The 19,518-nt window shown below is 37.7% G+C and overlaps 1 protein-coding gene across 4 annotated transcripts in view; it reads right to left on the bottom strand.

Annotated features, from left to right (window-relative positions):
* The window catches only part of SSH2 (slingshot protein phosphatase 2), a 226,641-nt gene that overhangs the window by 94,238 nt on the left and 112,885 nt on the right, over positions 1-19,518 (bottom strand). Inside the window, exon 1 of one of the 4 annotated variants that reach the window (XM_019739498.3) lies at positions 5,226-5,562. The exons of the other annotated variants lie outside the window; for them this stretch is intronic. Within the exon in view, the coding sequence (XP_019595057.3) occupies positions 5,226-5,353 (128 nt within the window). The 5' untranslated portion in view covers positions 5,354-5,562. Of the gene's footprint in view, positions 1-5,225; positions 5,563-19,518 lie in introns of those variants that run through there. 4 annotated transcript variants of the gene reach the window in all.

The raw sequence follows: 19,518 nt of genomic DNA, 5'->3' as shown, positions 1-19,518 counted from the left end.
TGGTTCTAGTTTAGTTCTACCAATAACAAATCATGTAATCCCTGTGCAAAAAAGAAAAAAAATCGCTTCACCATTTTGATTTTTTTGTTTATTACTCTGCAAAATGTGGATGACAATTTGCCCAATATGCCTCAGAGGAATACTTTAAGGGTACGGTCCCCAAAGTGTGGTCGCTGGACCAGCAGCATCAGCGTCATCTAGGAACTTGTTAGAAATGTAAATTCTCAGGCCCACCCCAAACCTACAAAATCAGAACCTCTGGAGGTGTGAGCAGCAATTGGTGTTTTAAATTTAATAAGCTGTCTAGGTGATTCTGATGCAAGCTTAAGTTCAGACATGAGCACATGTGAAATCACTTGGATAACTATAGAGCAAAACTGAAAGAACACGAGTAATATTATTACTTAACACAAAAATAAAACTGTTTCCACTTTTCAATTTCATGAAAAGGTACATTTTGGATAACCATCTCAATATGCTCCTCTGTTGCTGAGCTTTAAGCTTTAGAAAGCATTGATATGCAGCTAGGAAATCAAACTCACATATGAAACCAAGTAAATAAATACAAGTATTTGAGGTCAAGGATAAAAGCTCAAGGTAACCTCATTAACAAATCAAGCAATCTCTTAAGTACCTAAGTTTCAAGATTTTTGATCAGAGGTTTTCATAATGGGAACATTGTTTTAATGGTAGCTTTTGCCTGCATTTTATCTAATAATTCTTGATCCTTCACTGAACTTTTGAGGACATCAAAATAGCCACCTATTTTTTTGTTGTTGAAACTTTATAAGTTTATTTGAGCCAAACTGATGACATATGCAGGGGAGCAAGATCTCAAATGCTCTTCCAAACTATTTTTTGATAAGCTATTTATTTCACATGTAACAGTAACAGTAGACAAGCCTTGCCCCCTTGCTGAGCGACCACTTCTCAGGGATTGAATGTTGGCTCTCTAAAAACGACACAGGCTCCCTTATTTTTCAGAAATTCAGAATTCTGTTTTATTAAAAAGTATGTATAGACTCTTAAAGGAAATGGAACTTTTCACGATCATTTGAACAGTTTGATCCAAGACTCCTGAAGTTTGATTAGATGATGCTATGCTCTGGGTTGCTCACGTATTTTTTCTCGTAGGGTTAGCACTTTTCTTACAGTACCTATTCTTTGTTTCTGGAGTGAATTCAACCACTTACTGTTCTTCACTGATATGTCAAAACCACCACCACACTTGCAAAGTGAGACCTTAATCTAAAACTGGCAATATAATTCCCAATAAAATACAGTAACACCCCAGCTTTTCTCTAATTTCAACTGTATAATACATAACAGTTAAAAGCCAAGAAATGACTGAGAGCCTGGGAAGTCACCAAAATAGGTTTCCCAAGGCCATACTTTAAAGGTCATGAACTTTCCCTATAGGAGAGCCCCTAGGATCTCATCTGGCCTTTTCACTGACACAATTCTCACAGATTTGGTTTCTAAACCCACAGCAAATCTGAGGCCGCAAAGGAGAAAAGGAAAAACAGCTCTTCTGAGTGGGTCCTCAGCAGTGACAAGAGAACCACTGGGCTAAGAGTACTTAAGTGTCAAACGTACATTTACAATGTTCTGAGTCTGTCTTCACTTGGGATCATTAAGTCTTAATCTTTCAGTTGCTCACACCAGTCATTGCTATTTACGTATCTGGCACCACAGGGAAATGTTCACACCAGTTGAGCTTTACAGTATCAGGCCTTAGAAACAATACTTCCCTTTAGGAAAGAGATTCTTAACCTTCTATGATGAGATCATATGACTTGGAGAATCTGCTTTAAAAATGTATTTATCCACCCAACATTTTCATATAACCTTAAGGAGTTCATTGACCTTCTGAGCCAATCCATAGAACTCTTGGTGACCATGAACTCCAAATTAAGAACTGCGTTAGGTGCCAAAAATGCGTATGTTTAAGTTAACAAAATTTAGGGTTTTATTCAGAACGATCCCAAAAGATGTTTAAATGATGATGAACTAACTGGGCAAGACTACAAATGCTAAATTAAAATGATGGCCAAAGCAATACTAATAAACGCACTTTAGAATAAGCGAATATTAGGACATTAGCAAGTCTCTTTTAAGAAAAAAATATGGTAAAAGAGAAACAAAAATGAAAGAAATATTCTGCAAACCTTTAAAACACTGTCTCTACCTTAGCAGCAAAATTCTTAGTATAGCAAATATGTTTGCTGCTAAGTTGAAGATGTCAGCAGTTAAAGATAATTCCTAAGAGTGTAAGTTTCAAAAGTGACCTTGAAACTACTAAGACAGAATATCCTTTTTATAGTGGTTAACAGCACTTGCCCAGGAAACAGATCTGGATTCTAAGGACAGTTTTGTCATTTACAAGCTATATGGCCTTGAGCAATTAACTTCTCTAAGCCTCAGCTTCATTATCTGTAAAGAGAACAAATAAGTTCATAGCGTTGCTGTGATGATTAAATGAGATCATATACATTAAACCTTTGCACAGTGACAAGTGGTCAGTAAATGGCAGCTATTAGTTATTGTTTAATTTCAGTTAACTCATTTCTTGTGCAGGCATTTATAGTTTGCAAAACATTATTGTACATATGATCTCTTATGATCCCCTAGGGTAGCAACCTCTGTATCCTCATTTTGCAGTGGAAATAACAAAAGTCAAATGACTTACCCAAAGACACTAGTTAGTAGGAAAAGAAATCTGCTCCTGGGTATCTACCCCAAAAATCTGAAAACATTTAGAGATAAACACACGTGTGCTCCAATGTGCATTGCAGCTTTGTTTACGGTGGCCAAGACATGGAAACAACCAAAATGTCCTTCGATAGATGAATGGATAAAGAAGTTGTGGTATATATACACAATGGAATACTATTTGGCGGTAAGAAAAGATGATATAGGAACATTTGTGACAACATGGATGGATCTTGAGAGTGTAATGCTGAGCGAAATAAGTCAGACAGAAAAAGCAGAGAACCATGTGATTTCACTGATATGTGGTATATAAACCTAAAACAACAAAAGAACAAGACAAACAAATGAGAAACAGAAACTCATAGACACAGACAATAGTTTAGTGGTTACCAGAGGGTAAGGGGGGTGGGAGGTGGGGGGTGGGAGATGAGGGTAAGGGGGACCGAATATATGGTGATGGAAGGAGAACTGACTCTGGGTGGTGAACACACAATGGGATTTATAGATGATGTATTACAGAATTGTACACCTGAAATCTATGCAATTTTACTAACAATTGTCACCCCAATAAATTAAATAAAAAAAAAAAGAAATCTGGACTTATTTGATTACACTAGGAAGCAAAATTCAAAACTTTCTCCCTCCAAAAAAAAAACCCACACACACAAAGCTTAGAAGCTCTGCCTTTTAAATTCTGTTTAATCATTTTAAAAATTGTAAACATACATAAAATTTGCCAATGTTAACCATTTTTAAGTGTACCTACGGTTCAGTGGCATTAAATATATCCATTGTTGTGCAACCATCACCACCATTCATTCCCAGAACTTTTTCTTCTTCCTCAAATGAAACTTTGTACCGATTTAACACAAACTTCCTGTTCTTCTCCAACCCCTGGCAACTGGATTACTCTAGGTACCTCATATATGTGGAATCATACAGTATTTATTCTTTGTCACTAGCTTATTTCGCTTAGAATAGAATCCATCCAAGTTTATCCATGTTATAGCATATGTCAGAATTTCCTTCCTTTTTAAGGTTGAATTATAGTCAGTTGTATTATATGCCACATTTTGTTTATCCATTCATCCACTGATGGGCATGTGGGTTGCTCCCACTGCCCGTTTTCTTTTTAAAGTATTGTTAATACTGTTATTTTGACATTGGTTATCCAGTTTCGGATTGTTCACTCTTTTTCTCCTCTTTCACTCCATTTGACCTTTTTCTTTAAGAGAAAATACAAACAAGCAGTTGATTTAACTTGGTAGTTTACAGTACTGAGGAGTAAAATCATTTTTTTGGGGGGGCGCTATTTTTTTAGGCGCTCCACCATGAATCTACACAAAAGGAAAAAAGCTGAAACCCAAATGAGTTTAATTTGGTTTGGTAAGCGTGCAAACCATTAATTAAAATAATAAAGTAGATGTATGATTAGCTACAAAATCGTTTTACATGCTACTGTTGGGACCTTTAATAAGAGATAATGGAAAGTTTCTGTTGTTGGACATTAAATTAAAAAGTTCTTCAGTGCTGACCTGGGAGGAAGACAGAAGGGTTGCTGAAATGCCAGGAGTCTGGAAAAACCTCAGTAGGTGACTCTCCAGAAGCCACTCTGAAGACCAAACTGCTGCTATCTGAAAGTAACCCTAAACCACTCCACGGGTCTAAGAATGCAACTTGAATAGACAGGAGTTCCTCCGTTTTGCACTTTATAACTGGGAGGTGAGATTAACCACAAGCTTCTGCAGAGTTCTCAGAAATGGCTAAACCACAAATGTTAAAAAGGAAGGACAACAACTCGACGTAGGGACTTTAAAAATGATTTAAAGATGCGCCTGAATCTTGCACTTCAGTGTATGAAGGTGTACATACATGCAGGCTTGGGTTGTGAGCACGTATTATTAACGGGGAGACAAAAAGAAAAAAACAAAACAAAAAAAACACCCACAAAAAACAACAGCCAAACTACCGAAATACAGTTTTCTGAAATAACTCCAGACTACAACCAGTGGGAGCAAAGAATGAACTGACTGCCTTTGTGTGAACGGCTTATACCAGAAACCTATGGTCATATGCAAACTTATTTGAAACTAGAAAACAGAACACTGGGGCTTGATCCAGGACCCTCAAGGGAGTGCTAGCGTTTCCGGCCGGCGGTTCAGAATCTACAGATGGCCCTTCACCCCGAGTCTCCCGAGTGCCACACAGCTCGGCTGTCACTCGGTCACCACACACAACTTCCCTGGGACGAGCCTACTTTCAGATTCCTTCAAAGTCTACCAGAAATTCTCGCCAAGGATTATTCTGTCCGCTCACCCCTTGGGGACACTGTCTGCCTCCAATAACTACCCCACACCTCCACCCCACGACCGCCCCCGGGCACCCCGAGACCTCCAAGCACGCAGGGTGCATTTTCGCCCTCGCTTGCTTGCCAGGATGCTGGGGAAGGCGACTGCTGAAAAGCAAACTTTCCGAGGGTTCGCGGAGGGTGGGAGGGCGCACGGTGCACTCACAGCTGGTTGATGGCGTTCTGCGAGATGACCGCGTTGGCGGAGAAGTAGGGGATCATGTCGGGGCCACTGAGGCTGCAGGTGCAGGCGGGAGGCGCCTTCCTTTCGCGGGTCAAAATGCTCAGGGTCATGGGGCCGGCTCAAGGCGCACAGGTCCGCATCCTGACCCCGGCCCGGCTCGGGGACGAGGCGATCGCGTTGGGCTCCGCCAGGCAGGAGGCGCGGGCAGCGCGGGCTCCCGGCGGCCGAGCTGGGCCCGCCGGGTCGCGCGAAGGCAGCCGCCGCAGCCCTGGGGCTCGGCTGTGAAGTCCCGGCAGCCGGGCGCCGCCAGCAGCCCGCCCCAACCCGCGTCCGGGGCGGGGCGCCGCTACGGGGTGGGTCGGGCGGGCGCGGTGGGTCGGCCCTGCCGCCGCCCCGCCCCGGAGTTCGTGGCACCCACTGGATCCAGCTGCGTGTGTCCGGACCTGGGGGGCAAGAATCGGCCCCCAGACTCCGTGGTTTGGGCTAAAGAGTGAGGCGAGCTGGGTGAGCAAGAAAAGCTAGCATTTCTTGGGAATGTTTCAGCAGAAAGGTCCTGCCTCTTAACTAGCTCTATATACATTGAATCTTAAAACAAACTCCATTTTTCAAATGATCTTAAAATTTTTAAAGGGTGTACATTAAAAAATGCAGCAAATATTCATCAGCGGCTTCTTACATAGTAAAGACGGGAAATTCAGAGATTCGCTGGATTTTTTCAAAGCAAAACATTTGAAGTTATGATGGAAAAAACACACCCAAAAAACTACAGGGTCGAAAATATCTGCTAACCCTCGTGAATAAATTTACGAAGGGCTTTCCTAACCATCGTCCAAACCAAGGATTCACAGCTTTAGCTGCGCGCATGAATAACCTGTGGAGAGTAAAAAAAAAAAAAAAAATGGTCCAGCCGCACCCCAGACCAATCAATCGCAATCTCTGGAGGTTGGGATCTAGAGCTCAGTATCTTTCAAAACTCCCCAGGCGAGTCCACTGTGCAGCTGTGCTTGAGAACTACATGGTGCCAAGTGATCTAGAGAGGAAGACAGGAGAGATGATATCCTCACTTTACAGATGTATAAACATCCAGGGTTTAGCCAGATGACGTCGTTTGATGTCACTTCGATAGGAACTCCAGTTTTATGATTCCTGATCTAGGGCCTTTCCCACCAAACCCTATTCCCTGATGCCTTCATGAGTTTAAGCCTTTTTCGTGTTGCTAACAACTCACTGAGCAGTGCCTTCCACCTAACCAGAAACCAGCTCTTTGTAAAATGAGAAACTCCTCTCCACCACCCACTATGTGGTGGCTTACAGAAGGGGCTGACCCCTTGAGGGCACTCAATAAAAGTTAGCTCCCTTATCTCTTGTGCTTCCAATCTTGTCAGAACCAACATTTTTAGGCACCAGTATTTTTAACTTTTCTGAATACTTGACTGAAATATACATCAATAAAGCTGCCTTAGGAATTCCACAGCTGAAAATTAATAATTAAAAAATGATTTCACTATCCAATTAGAAGAGAAACTGAAATTAGAAAGAAGTCACTGTAAGACTCAACATGTGCTGTAAGTCTTTGTTTCATATACATTTGCAGATCTCTTTTCCTATTGGGAAGTTTGGCAAGTCTCAAAATACTAGTTATTAAATAACCTAAACTATAAATTCTGTGCCTAAAACCAGACTCACTCTTTTGTGAGCTGATTCTTCCATAAAACTTAGAGTTGTTGCCAAGGCACTGAGGGACTTGAAATACTGCAAACTCATTCTGGAAATAGATATCTAAGTTTCCTACGGATCTATTAAAGGAAGGAACCAATTGGCAAGTGAAGAGTTAATGAAAGGTCTGGATCTTGGAGTCAGTGCATCATCATCTTCGTCCATCTCTAGGAGGGAAAATGTTTGAAAGATTTGTTCAGGCTGCGTCAGCAGGCACCCAAATGGCAGTATGAGAAAAGAAATCTGCTGATACACCCCAAAATAAATTGCTTTAAATATCTGGAAAACTTGCCAGTTTGAAACTTCTTCCAGGCTGTAATTTATTACAACCTCCTGCAGTGATCAAAAAAGGGAGCAGGCCGTTTAGAACAGCACTCTTAAGGTGAGTCCAGTTCCTTTCATGACACAGCAGAGATGGGATTTTATTGAAGTCAACACCAAATGATGCCCTTTAGGAAAGATGATGGCATGGTAATCATCTGTATCTGACTGAAAAAGAAGTCAGCAGGAAATGTATCTTATTCAATTCACACTTAATCTCTCTTCCACTTAAAAATGCTAGAGATAAAGATTTCATAAATATGTATACTTGTCTTTTGTAAACAGGTTCCTATAGTGACACCCCAGAAGTGCATAGTCCTTTGTTTCCCCTCAAAAGACCTCTGTCAGTGCCTGTTCATCGAAGGAGAGAGACTATTTTAACACCCCTGTCCAGGCCTTTTCAAAAGCTTTTCAAAGTTAAATTCTCACTTTGAGCTGTAATATAGGAAATTGGAAAAGTGCTAGAACATGCCTCTTGGTTTTTTAAGAAAAAAATTAAATCATCTTTGCAAACTGGGGTACCTTTAAGGAAATAGTTCTTTCTGCTACAGCTTTAAAAAGTTGAACAAATTCCCTTTCTTTTCACAATCTGCAGTGTCAAAACGTCAATCAATTTAGTTTCAGCTCAATTTAATCCTTTACCCTCCACTGTCAGGAAACAAGGCTCTAGGGAGCAAGCTCTCTGTACCCAAGCATCTAAGACTTCAAAAATGATTCCAAATTAGATTGAGCAGCATGAAATAAACTAAGCTAGTTTTCTACTCCACATGAAGTCAGAAGGGGCTTTCTCTAAAAAAACAAAAACAAAAAAAAAACCTGCTCAAAAGTCCCTTAAGAAAAATTGCTGCATTTCCTTACACTCTTGGCTTGAGTTAGATTTGAAATGGATTTTGTCATGTTATTTGCTTACTACTTCAAGGCTCAGAAATATGAATATCCTAAAATGTTAATTTGGCTCTTGACAGTATTAGTTATAACCAAATTAAAATTTTTATGGAATTATAGGTGAAAGCATTAAAAAAAAATTTAAAGTAATAGATGTCCCTTACATCCATAAGGGAGTTCCATTACTATTTCTTCACATGTCCTTCATGAGGTATAAACACTGTAAAACCATATAAAATCATTGACTTACGTGCTGACCTAAATGTATTACAGGAAAGACACAAAGGTGCACTGAAATGTGAGTGAAGGATGTGGACATGCTTTTGCTGCTGTAACAAAATTTCAACATGGGTGGATCCCTTGAACCAATGGTAGCTAATGAGCTGAAAAGTGACTGTTAGTTTATAGTGCCAAAAACAGTGTGCTAGAAACTAGAGGAAACCAAGTTCTAGTTCTAACATGGCCACTTAATAAACTAAGATTTTGGCCAAGTCACTTATCTTCATCTGTAAAATGGGATAATAAAACCCAAAGGCAATGTCCCCAAATCTGTTTTTTTATGACAGTTGGGAAGCTTAGGAAAGGAATTTCATCTAATCTGGACAACCTGAAAAATGCATTTATCCACTTAAGATAAACAGTCGTCTAGTTCAAAACAGTAGAGCTGAGCAGTTAAAAGTGCTAGTCTTGAAATTAGTAGGCTGGGTTTGAATCTTAGTGCCACCATGAGCTGTGAACTTGGTTAGTTAATCTGTGGCTCAGTATTAGTACCTAATATATGAAGTTATTGTAAGGATAAATTAATACATGTAAAGTACTTAAACGAATGCCTGGCACAAAAATCTACTCTTTGGACTTAATGGCTCTGTAAGCTTAAGAAAGTTAAGAGAAAGGTCAGGATTGCCCCTTCAGGAATAAAATCAGAGAGTTGGAGTCTCTGGTGAAGAATCTTAGATAAGAGTGCATGACTGTAACAAATTTTATTTTTAATTTTATTTTTTTTTTTGCTTTTCTAACTCCTCCATGTATCTTATCTTTTGACTATTTCTCTGAGGTAAAAATTCCTACCGTGTTTCCCTGAAAGTAAGACCGGGTCTCATATTAAGGTTTGCTCCAAAAGACGCATTAGGGCTTATGTTCAGGGAATGTCATCCTGAAAAATCATGCTAGGGCTTATTTTCTGGTTAGGTCTTATTTTCGGGGAAACACAGTAACAGAGAAAAGACGCAAGTGCTTTTCTTCAGGTCATTTAAGAGAGCTGAGAGAGAGGGGAGGTTGGGTGGGGGGGAAGACTGAGTTGGGGGGACAGAGGGACTCTGAAGAAATCTGTCTGGCAACTTTAAGGTAAAGTCCACTGTGCATTTTAGTTTATTCACTGAGAAAGTGAAGATGCTGACTAGAAATAATCCTCTGTGCTATTTTCCATCAATCTGAAAAATAGCTAACATGGGCAACACTAAAATAGCAATGAGTCTAATATCAGAAGCCCTAGATTCTAGTTACTTTGTCCATGAACAAAACTTCATCTGTTCCAGTGCTAGTTTCTTTCATCTTAAAGTGGGGATGGTAATGTTTACCTCAGTTTTATTAAGATACATAGACAAAAGTGCTATGTGAAAAAGATAGCACTAAATTTTCATTATTATCTTCCATAAATTGGTCAATCAGCTTCCAATAACAGAAAGCTGGTTGTATTTGTATTTGGGGTTTGAGAAGTTGATAAATGAATGAAAATTAAAATGCATACAAACTTCCCCTGCATACCACCATTTCATCCAGCGAATCTTTATTGTTTGCCAGGTAGTTAATTGTATAAACTCAACATTGCCACCTATAATGTGAGATCTGCCAGGTTCACTGGATTTTTGTTATTTTTAAGCTTTAAAATAATAGCATTGACGTATATAACTTTGTTTAAAAAAATACTTAGTTATAAGAAAAAATTGTTACACCGGTCAGAAGATCTATTTGTATTTTGATGTTTTCTCTAAGGGGATATGATCTAGGGAAATCAACAGTAAATTAATCCCTTGAGTGTCAAAAGGGAGAAAACCAACACTTTAAAGAGTTACAAAACAAAAAGCCTGTTACCTGGAGTAGCAAAACATTCTGTCTCCTGTTAATCTGTAAAACGCTAGGATAAAACTCTCAAGATAATACCCCTAATTTTCAAACTTGTCCAAGAGGTATCTCACTACACTTAGTCAAAGGTACTCTTCACACAATAGAATAAACCAAACACTGTATGTAAACAAAGGCTCTTAAAAGCAATCATGTTTTGCAATCACCATGTGGCTAATAGTTTTATTTAAAAGAATATCTGACAATAGTTTTAAACACTGGATGGAACAATATCACTGAGCCCTTCCACTTCTTTCCATGGAACTTTCCACCATAAGAGCAATGGGGAATACTAAAAAGATCTGCATATCAACTCCAGGAGAGGCAATCTCTAAGGCATTCATCCTCCATGGCCTTAACCACCATATGCTCCAGTAGGAAGAGATGCTGAAATGCTGCTTTCTTCAGGTTACAAAAGCCCCGCACTCTATTGTTTAGTAAAAATAATAGGCATTTGTAGATCACTTTTCACATCCAACACACCGTACAAAACATTTAACCATTTAATCCCCATTCTATCTCTTTAAACATTTTATTTTTAAAGAAATAATAAGAAAAGTAACACATGCTGAATTATTAAAACTTTTTTTTTTTTTCAGTGTTCAGAGGTAAAATAAACGTCACTCCTGTCATCCCCATCATCCTACTCACAGGGATGACTGCTAATATTTCCAGAAATTTTCCTTGTATATGCAAACATTGATATATTGTAGCTGCCCTTTAAGAAACACACATACACATGCATAGAACTATATACACATATTATTTTGCTTTTTGCTTTTCCCCTCATTTATCACTATATCTTGGACATGAGCATGTTTATATAATTTACCCCATTCTTTTAAAGGCGTGCATAGTATTCTATTTTACAATTACATACAATTTATTTAAACAGCTTTCTATTGATGGATGTTTAAGTTTTCAGTCTTTATGATTATATACAATATCACTATGAATGCTTTCATACAATCTTTGTGCATACAGGTGAATACATTTGTTGGATGGATACCTAGAGATGTAATTGGCAGTTAGTTAAAATATTTTAAACATCTTAGGAATTGGTAGCTATTATAAAATTGCCCTCCTAAAAGGTTTAGTTTTTAATTTTCCCATGGAATCTTAGGGTCTCCTCCCACCCTGTGACCTATTAAATTATCTCAGGGCCCAAGATCCTCTTCTGCACCCCATCTTTTACATACTGCATTGAAAACTAAATATACACATATATACATATATGTATATATATGTTAGAAAAGTAAACCATCTTTACAGAGAGAAACTAGAAAAACACTGAATTACAAAGAATAATATTATGAAGAACTGTACTATGGATTATTGATTTCCAAGAATCACTTAGAACTATAACTAAATATATGTAAAACTTAAACTACTTTGAAGATTATGTAATTTTTAAAATTCATAATATATTTTTAAGATCTTGTTTGATGCTAATACTGTAGAGCATATTCACCCTGGAATGGGGTGAAACAGAGGTATAAAAATGGGAAGTGAATTTGGGAGTAACAAAAAATGGAGGCTAGAGGAGCTGAGTTCTTGAAAATAAAAACAGTAACTGACATTTGTTGAGCTAACGTTAACTGTGTACCAGATCTTCCATTAAGAGTTTATATCTCACTTAATTCTCACAAACAACCACATGATCCCATCATTATCTTTATGAGGCTCAGAGAGGTTAAATAATTTGACCAAGGTTACACAGCAGTATTTCAAACGCAGCCAGTTATTCTGGCTCCAGAACCTGTTTTCTTAACCAGTGTTCTACACTGTCTTCATGATGACGGAGGTTCACTGCAGAACAGGTTAAGTCTTAAAAGGTCTATTGCCAATAGGAAGAACATCTGAAGGCCTCAAATCCCTACCTTACTGCGCCTGGCGGTTTCTCCTCTTGATCTTAGCTATGCCTAGCAGGTCCTGACAATAATGGGGACCTAAGCCAGTACTAAATACAGCAGTAAGATTATCTTTTGGCTGTTGTATACCACCACACTCTTACTACAAGATCCCAGAGAACTTTGTATTTCAAACTAATATGCCTCACAAGACATTTTTCAAAGCACTTATATCTATAGATTTTTTTGTTTGTTTCCCTAGTTTTTTTTTTTTTTTTTTTTTTTTTTACATAACATCCTACATGAAGGAAGCATTTAATGTATTTGTGGATAATGATGGCATAATCATCTTATTTTATTTTGAAATCAACATATTAGCTGGATAGGTGTTATCATTCCTTGTTACAGTTAAAGAAAAAGATAAACCAGACTAATATCTAGGTGGTAAGAAGGCTAGACTCCAGGCTCAGCTGCGTCCAGTTCATCCTACATATTGTTGACAGATTAACTGAATTCAGTTGGACTAACCTTGAATACCTGTATGCCAGGCACTTTGTTAGATACTAATTATCAAAACGAATACGAGTTATGTACCTTTATAATAACTACCTGCTCAAAACTCCCAAATAGTTCCTTATTCCCTTTAAGATCAAGTCCAAACACTTCTAGTCTACGTATCCTCCACAATTTAAATCCTACCATAATCCAGTCATGATGGCACAAGTAACTATTTTTCATCCATTCTCTCCAAACAAATCTTGGCGATAATTAGGTGGTTTTTATCCTATCCTCTCATATCCAAGTCTCATTCTTCTCTGTCCAAGTTACTTCCTCTCTGCGACCACTTTTATCCAGCCTTTAAGATTATCCATGTAAAACATATTTTTCAAGGCCTAGTTCATTTCTAGCTCTTCCAATAATTAGAAACTCTATAGTGTTTTCACATCCATCCTCACTTGATTCTCAGTACAATCGTGTGTATAGGTAAGCAGAGCTAGATGGGCTTCATTTTACAGACGAGGAAACCGAGGCTCAGACATTAAGGGACCTGCCCAAGTTTACACATAGTAAGTGTCGGAGCTAGGATTTGAACTTAGGTCTTCTGATGAAGTCCAGTGATCAATTCCTGGTTTATAGTATACTATAACACTTTTCTAGCTCCTTTAGAATTTATAATCTATATTATTATGCAAAGTCTTATGCTCTGTTTTATGCCACATAACTTCTCTTTCTGCTGGAGCAGATCAGACACGGTAACTCCCTTTTGTAGACACCGTAGAGCCTAGCGCAGTGCTAGGCAAGTCCTGAGCACTAAATATATTCTGGTGGTTGGCAGGCCTTTACACCACACTCCACCGTATTTTTCTGAGGGCTCTCGATCAATATTTCCTGAAGGAATCAATACATTAATGATGGAGGTTCTCTCTTCCTTGGCAGCTCACTCTCTCACACCTGATATAGGGAGAAGCCCCTAAGACTCCGTTTTCACTGCCTCATCTTTCTCCTTCTGCCTCTTGCTTTTTAGATAGATGCCTCCTTCCTACAGAGAATCCAGTAGAGGGTCTGGAACACAACCCAGTAGGCAAGGGCTTTATTTTTATTTTCAAGCCTGCCCTAGACTTTCAGGAGCCAAAAGTTCAAATCGCAGCAGGATTGATTCAGCCCTTTCACAAGCAGTTTGGTACTATGCAGTTTGTTTAGACTGGTCAAGTTTCCAGGCCCTTGGCTCTGCAGCATATTATCTCTCCAAGTTTTCACGTATCAGCTTCCCTGGCCATATTTCACTTTCCATGTCTTTCTTCTCTAACATCAGGTGAACATGCAAAATTACATACTTTATACAATTATATACTTATCAACAACCATGTCAAATAGCTTCCAGGAATTTAAGTACAATATGGGAAGTTTTTTCTCTCTCTGGGTTAGGCAAAAGCAAGAAGTATGCAGAAGTTAGACTCCTCACTCCTTAGTAGAAAGGGGGCATTCTGTTATCATTCTTTAGCTAGTACATCAACTAACTGAGAAAAGATACTGGTGTTGTCAGATTCTATTCAATCCACCTCAGCGGGAAGGCCAACTGGACAAAGGATCTTAAGTGAAGTGAAAAACACTTTGCCAGGGGAAAAGAAAACGAAGTAGCAAATCTTTCTTTTAATTTTTAATTGTGAAATATTTCAAACATACAGCGAAGAACAGAGAGGGTAAGGAACAGCCAGATACTCAGTAGACAGCACTAACATGTTGTAACACTTTACCCTTCAGATTTTAAGAAATAAAACATTACAGTTGAGAACTTCTCTGACGAGCCCTTCCCTCTCTGTACATGAAACTTCTCTCCTGAACGTGGTGTTCACCTTTCCATTCATGTTTTTATGGTATGCATACGGTATATTTTTCTTTAAAATTCAGAAAATTACCACTTATAAAGCATTCAACTTTTTTTTTTTTTTTCTTAAGGTTGCTATATGAAATACATATAAAAGAGTAATTAAAAGATTTTTCCTCTTACAAACTTCTAGCCCAGGGATGGATAAATAAGTAGGTATCTGACAAAGCCAATACAGTACAGCGAAATGTTAATTGTGAATCCAGGAGGGATTTGGGTGTTTACTGTACAACTTAATCTGCACATTTACTTCTTTTATAAAATGTTGAAAAAAATCTCTGGTTCATATTTTGTCTAAAAATCTCAATGAGGAAGGATATCAACTGGTTTTAGATACTTAAGAACCTCCGTAGTATACTTACAGAAAACAACAATTAGACTTGATAGCCTAATTACTGTTTAAGCTCTTGCTTTAAGGTATCTAACAAATGAAAAAAGAAAAGACCAGTTCCTCTAAAATTTATCTTCACGTAGTCACTTGTAAAGCAGCTATATCACCTTTGACTTTTCCATCCTTTTGTGGAGAGTTCATAAAAATGCTTTGTTTATAATTCCCTTCTCACCATGATTTAAGCCCAAAGCTGGAAAACTGTTTACGGTTGACAAGCATCCCTAATAAAATGAGTACATTAAATAATTAGAAGAGAAATACTTTTAAAAGATTTTTATAGTCCCCCTCACAAACCTACATTCTCTTATCTTAGGAGAATGCTCTGCTAAAGCTGACCATAAAAACTAAAACAAAAGACATTCATTGTTAATAAAATACTACTGTGATATAATAGTTATGCAATAGTACTTTACTTACGATTTGAGGTGTTTTCAGATGTATGTATTATTTATGCCTCACAATAAGCATGCTAATTTTTTTTTTTTTTTAAGGAAGAGGGAAGGGAGTCTCAAAGAATGAATGCAATTTTTAAGGTCATGCATTCCATGCAAACACAGTTCTGTAACTCCAATACCAGTGCTCTTTCCACATAACCTAGAATGGACTATAAATCTTTTTGTTTTATAGACATTTTACAATGACTCTATCACCAGAAATTACATTATTTATGATTTGTTTGTAAAGTACTTCGCCTAAAGTGGTCTAATTTAATGGTAATTACTCCTTTTGGCTGATGTTTTCATAATTTTATAGGTAAAGTAACAGATTCAGAGAAAACTAAGCTTGAATGTAGACAGTTTCAATGACAGCATATTGCCTTTCAAAAGGAAAGTCTTCAAGGAAAAGGACTGTGTTGAGTTAAAAATAGCAATCCCATTTTGGGAAATGCAAAATATTACTGCCTCAACACAATTCCCACAAAAATTTCTAAAGAAAAAAATACTTATTAAAATTAGATTAAATTAATCATTTAGATAAAAATATGTCCAAGTTCATTTTTAAAAACTGAGCAAATAGGAAGACATAATAAGTGACTGTTAAAAATAAAGTTCTTAGTGACATTTATTGATTGCTGAAAATCACTTATAATTATGGTGCTTTTCATGTCACAGAAAATTCTGGGCTTTGAGTGGGAGCCTAGTGACAGATTTAGCTAACACTGAATGAATTGCAATTAAAGAAAGTTCTTTTCTTCTTATATTACCAGGAGTAATTTATTCTAGATATTACTAGAACAGAGGTAGATGATTAAACAGTCAATGAAATTGTAACAGAAACAATAGCTCCCTCACCCTCCATTCTGAAATTCTTTAAAGTTGAATGTAATCCAAAGTGGGACCTAAATACACATTTAAAACTCAATTCTCAATTAATCATTAAGTTCACATCTCAGAAGGAGTTCGAATTTTGCTCGGCATCCAAAATCATAAGGGGTAGCCATGTTTTTCCCCAAGGACCCTTGCTCTTAAAAGCTCAGAGGAAAGAACTTTAGTCAGTCAAACTAAAGCATTAACTACAAAAGAATAGCTGCTTACACTTTTACACGGGCATACTGATTAGTACTAAGAATTTAGAGAAAAACACTGTAATAGTAAAAAAAGGAACACAGGGAAACAGAATATTGAATTTCCTATACTGAAACTTCAACACAAGGCTTTCAAAGCCCCTTCCAAATATTAATTCATGTTTGTACCTGAGCTATACGTCTTGTTCATATTTTACAGATGGGTAAACAGAGGCATACCAAAACAGTGAATGCCAACTCGGCCAGGCACTGTATGCATGCTAGGTAATGAGACTATATAATTACATACTAAACGGTTCACAGTAAAGCAGGGGAAACAGATGAGAGATGAAAAACTGGCCCTCAGCCCACCAAACTACCCAATGTTCTCCCTGCATGGTGTGTTCTTTACTGGTCTGCATTTGCAGATGTTGTTCACTCGACTTGCAAAGCCTATTCTCATCATCGCTCAGAGCTTTCTGGTTAATGCTTTATTCACCCTCTTATAAAGGCTGTAATGGTTCTTAACAATAGTAAATCACATTTGTTGAACCTTTACTATGTACTAAGCATTGTGCCAAACTATGTGACTGAATTCTATATAATTTCATCATCACAGCAATCTATGAGAATTGCTAACCAGCTTCCATTTTTAAAGGACTTGCTGGATTAACTGACAGGCTCCATTCTCTCTGTAAAACCTACTGGTCATAGTAGCAGAGACGCTCCTTCCTAACAGGTTATTCCTCTCGGGTACGCTCATTCACTTGTTAGGTTGTATATTCACTGGCAATGTCAACAAAAGCAGCAGTTTGGTGGAGGGAGCAAAAGTCAGATTTCATGGGTTGAGGAGTGAATGGGAGTTGACAAAGGAGGCAGTAAACACACTGGTCTTTCAAGAAATCAAAATAAAATTATAGTTTGAGGTGAAAGCAAGGTTATGGAATGGTATTTTTAAGTTATATTTTAATTTCTTTTAGTCTGATGAATATCTGATCACATTTTTAAGATGAAGGAAACAACTCAGTATAGAGAGGTAAAAGATATATTTAACCCAATGACAAAGGAAGACATTGTCACAATAACTGACCTTCATCTGCATTTTTAACTTAAAAGATACAATATTTAAAGAGTCTAAACTCCAAGAAACAGGGATATTTTCACCAAAGGTATAGATGTCAATAAAACCATTAGATTGTTTTGCACATTCAAAACCTTTCGAAATGTGTTCACACACTAGAACCTAAAAGATCCATATCAAATTGGCTCGTCAGTCATTTTCCAAAAGTTTCTAGAGTGACAGAGAAATGTAATAGTGTGTGTGTGTGTGTGTGTGTGTGTGTGTGTGTGTGTTTTAAAGATTTTTATTGGGGAAGGGGAACAGGACTTTATTGGGGAACAGTGTGTACTTCCAGGAAGTTTTTCCAAGTCAAGTTGTCCTTTCAATCTTAGTTGTGGAGGGTGCAGCTCAGCTCCAGGTCAGGTCCAGTTGCCGTTGCCGTGTTCAATCTTAGTTGCAGGGGGCGCTGCCCACCATCCCTTGCAGGACTCGAGGAATTGAACTGGCAACCTTGTGGTTGAGAGCCCACTGGCCCATGTGGGAGTCGAACTGGCAGCCTTCGGAGTTAGGAGCATGGAGCTCTAACCACCTGAGCCACCGGACTGGCCGCGTGTGTGTGTGTTTTAAGGATAATTTAATTTCTCATTCTTAACACGTGCTTGACATATGAAGAGATCTACTGTGTTTCCCTGAAAATAAGACCTAGCCGGACAATCAGCTCTAACGCACCTTTTGGAGCAAAAATTAATATAAGACGCGGTATTACATAATATTACATTACATTACATTACATTATGTTATAGTTAAATAAGACCAGGTCTTATATTAATTTTCGCTCCAAAAGACGCATTAGAGCTGATTGTCCAGCTAGGTCTTATTTTCAGGGAAACACGGTATATGGGCTCATTTTCTGCCTTCTTTTGGTCTAAGAAGAGATGCAAAATCAGAAATAAGTGTGTTAAAATAATGGCTAAGCCTCTCCCTTGGCAATCTCAACCAATCTCTTAGCTTACATTATGATGGCCATGCTGCTAAACAATCCTCACTTTCTCAATTCCAGGCGAGTTCTTACTCCCATCGGACATCACTACCGGCATTTAGATTTCAAAACACCCCCAAATAAACTACAGTATGTAAAAAACAAACAAAATGGGGTAGGTTGGGGGGATGGGAGAAAGTGGGGGAAGAATCCAGTTAATGAGCTTTATATGGTGGAATTTGGTACTCTGAAAAATTGAGCTCTTGCATGGTTGCTTTATCACAGTTAAAGAACTTGAAATTTCATACGTAACTTCAAGCTTACAGGTTATTATTTTTAAAAACAACCATTTTCTCTTTTCAACCCCAGATAAAACCTCCAACTTAAAAATGGTAACATACATGAACTTCCTATTGGCAAAATATTTTTACATGTAATTATTTGCAATCTTCCCAAATATGCCTTTCTTATCCTCTACAAGGCCTGTATTTTCATGTTCCAGAGGCTATCAATTATAAATATTTTATGTGGCTAAAGATGCAGCAGCAATGTATTTGTAAGAGAGAGTGTGTGTGATGTATATATGTTATAGATCATACTTTTACTAGAAAGCCCTAAGTTTGGTCTTCTTAAAATTTAAGAGTCTTTTGCTATTCTGTAGAATTCACATACCAACCTACCTAAGACAATCACCATTTAACTCAATTGCATATTAAAAGTGATTTCATTGATTACATCTTCCAGTTCTTAAGAGGGATAGTTAAGCAAAACAAAACAAAACTAACTGGCCAGCCAGGTATATTTTAACTTATTTGAAAAGGGCTTTAATCTTAATATTAACTGGTTTTCTTTGGAGTGAAGAACTAGGCTGTAGTGATTCTGAAAGTTTCTGAAATATGTACTGCAAAGATTTGTTTATTACAGACATAAAATTATGATCCTAGTTTTAGAAGAAATCAGTTTAAAATGATAAAAAGGAATAAAAGCAAAATGAATAATAATTACTAATTGTTGAGTGCTTATTACTTTAATGGGCACTTAACCTTTATATCTCAAATCCTT

This window comes from Rhinolophus sinicus, chromosome 12 (assembly GCF_057876585.1).
Source record: "Rhinolophus sinicus isolate RSI-liver-muscle chromosome 12, RSI-T2T, whole genome shotgun sequence".
Taxonomy (NCBI): Eukaryota; Metazoa; Chordata; class Mammalia; order Chiroptera; family Rhinolophidae; genus Rhinolophus; species Rhinolophus sinicus.
This window is presented reverse-complemented; position numbering and strand designations above follow the sequence as displayed.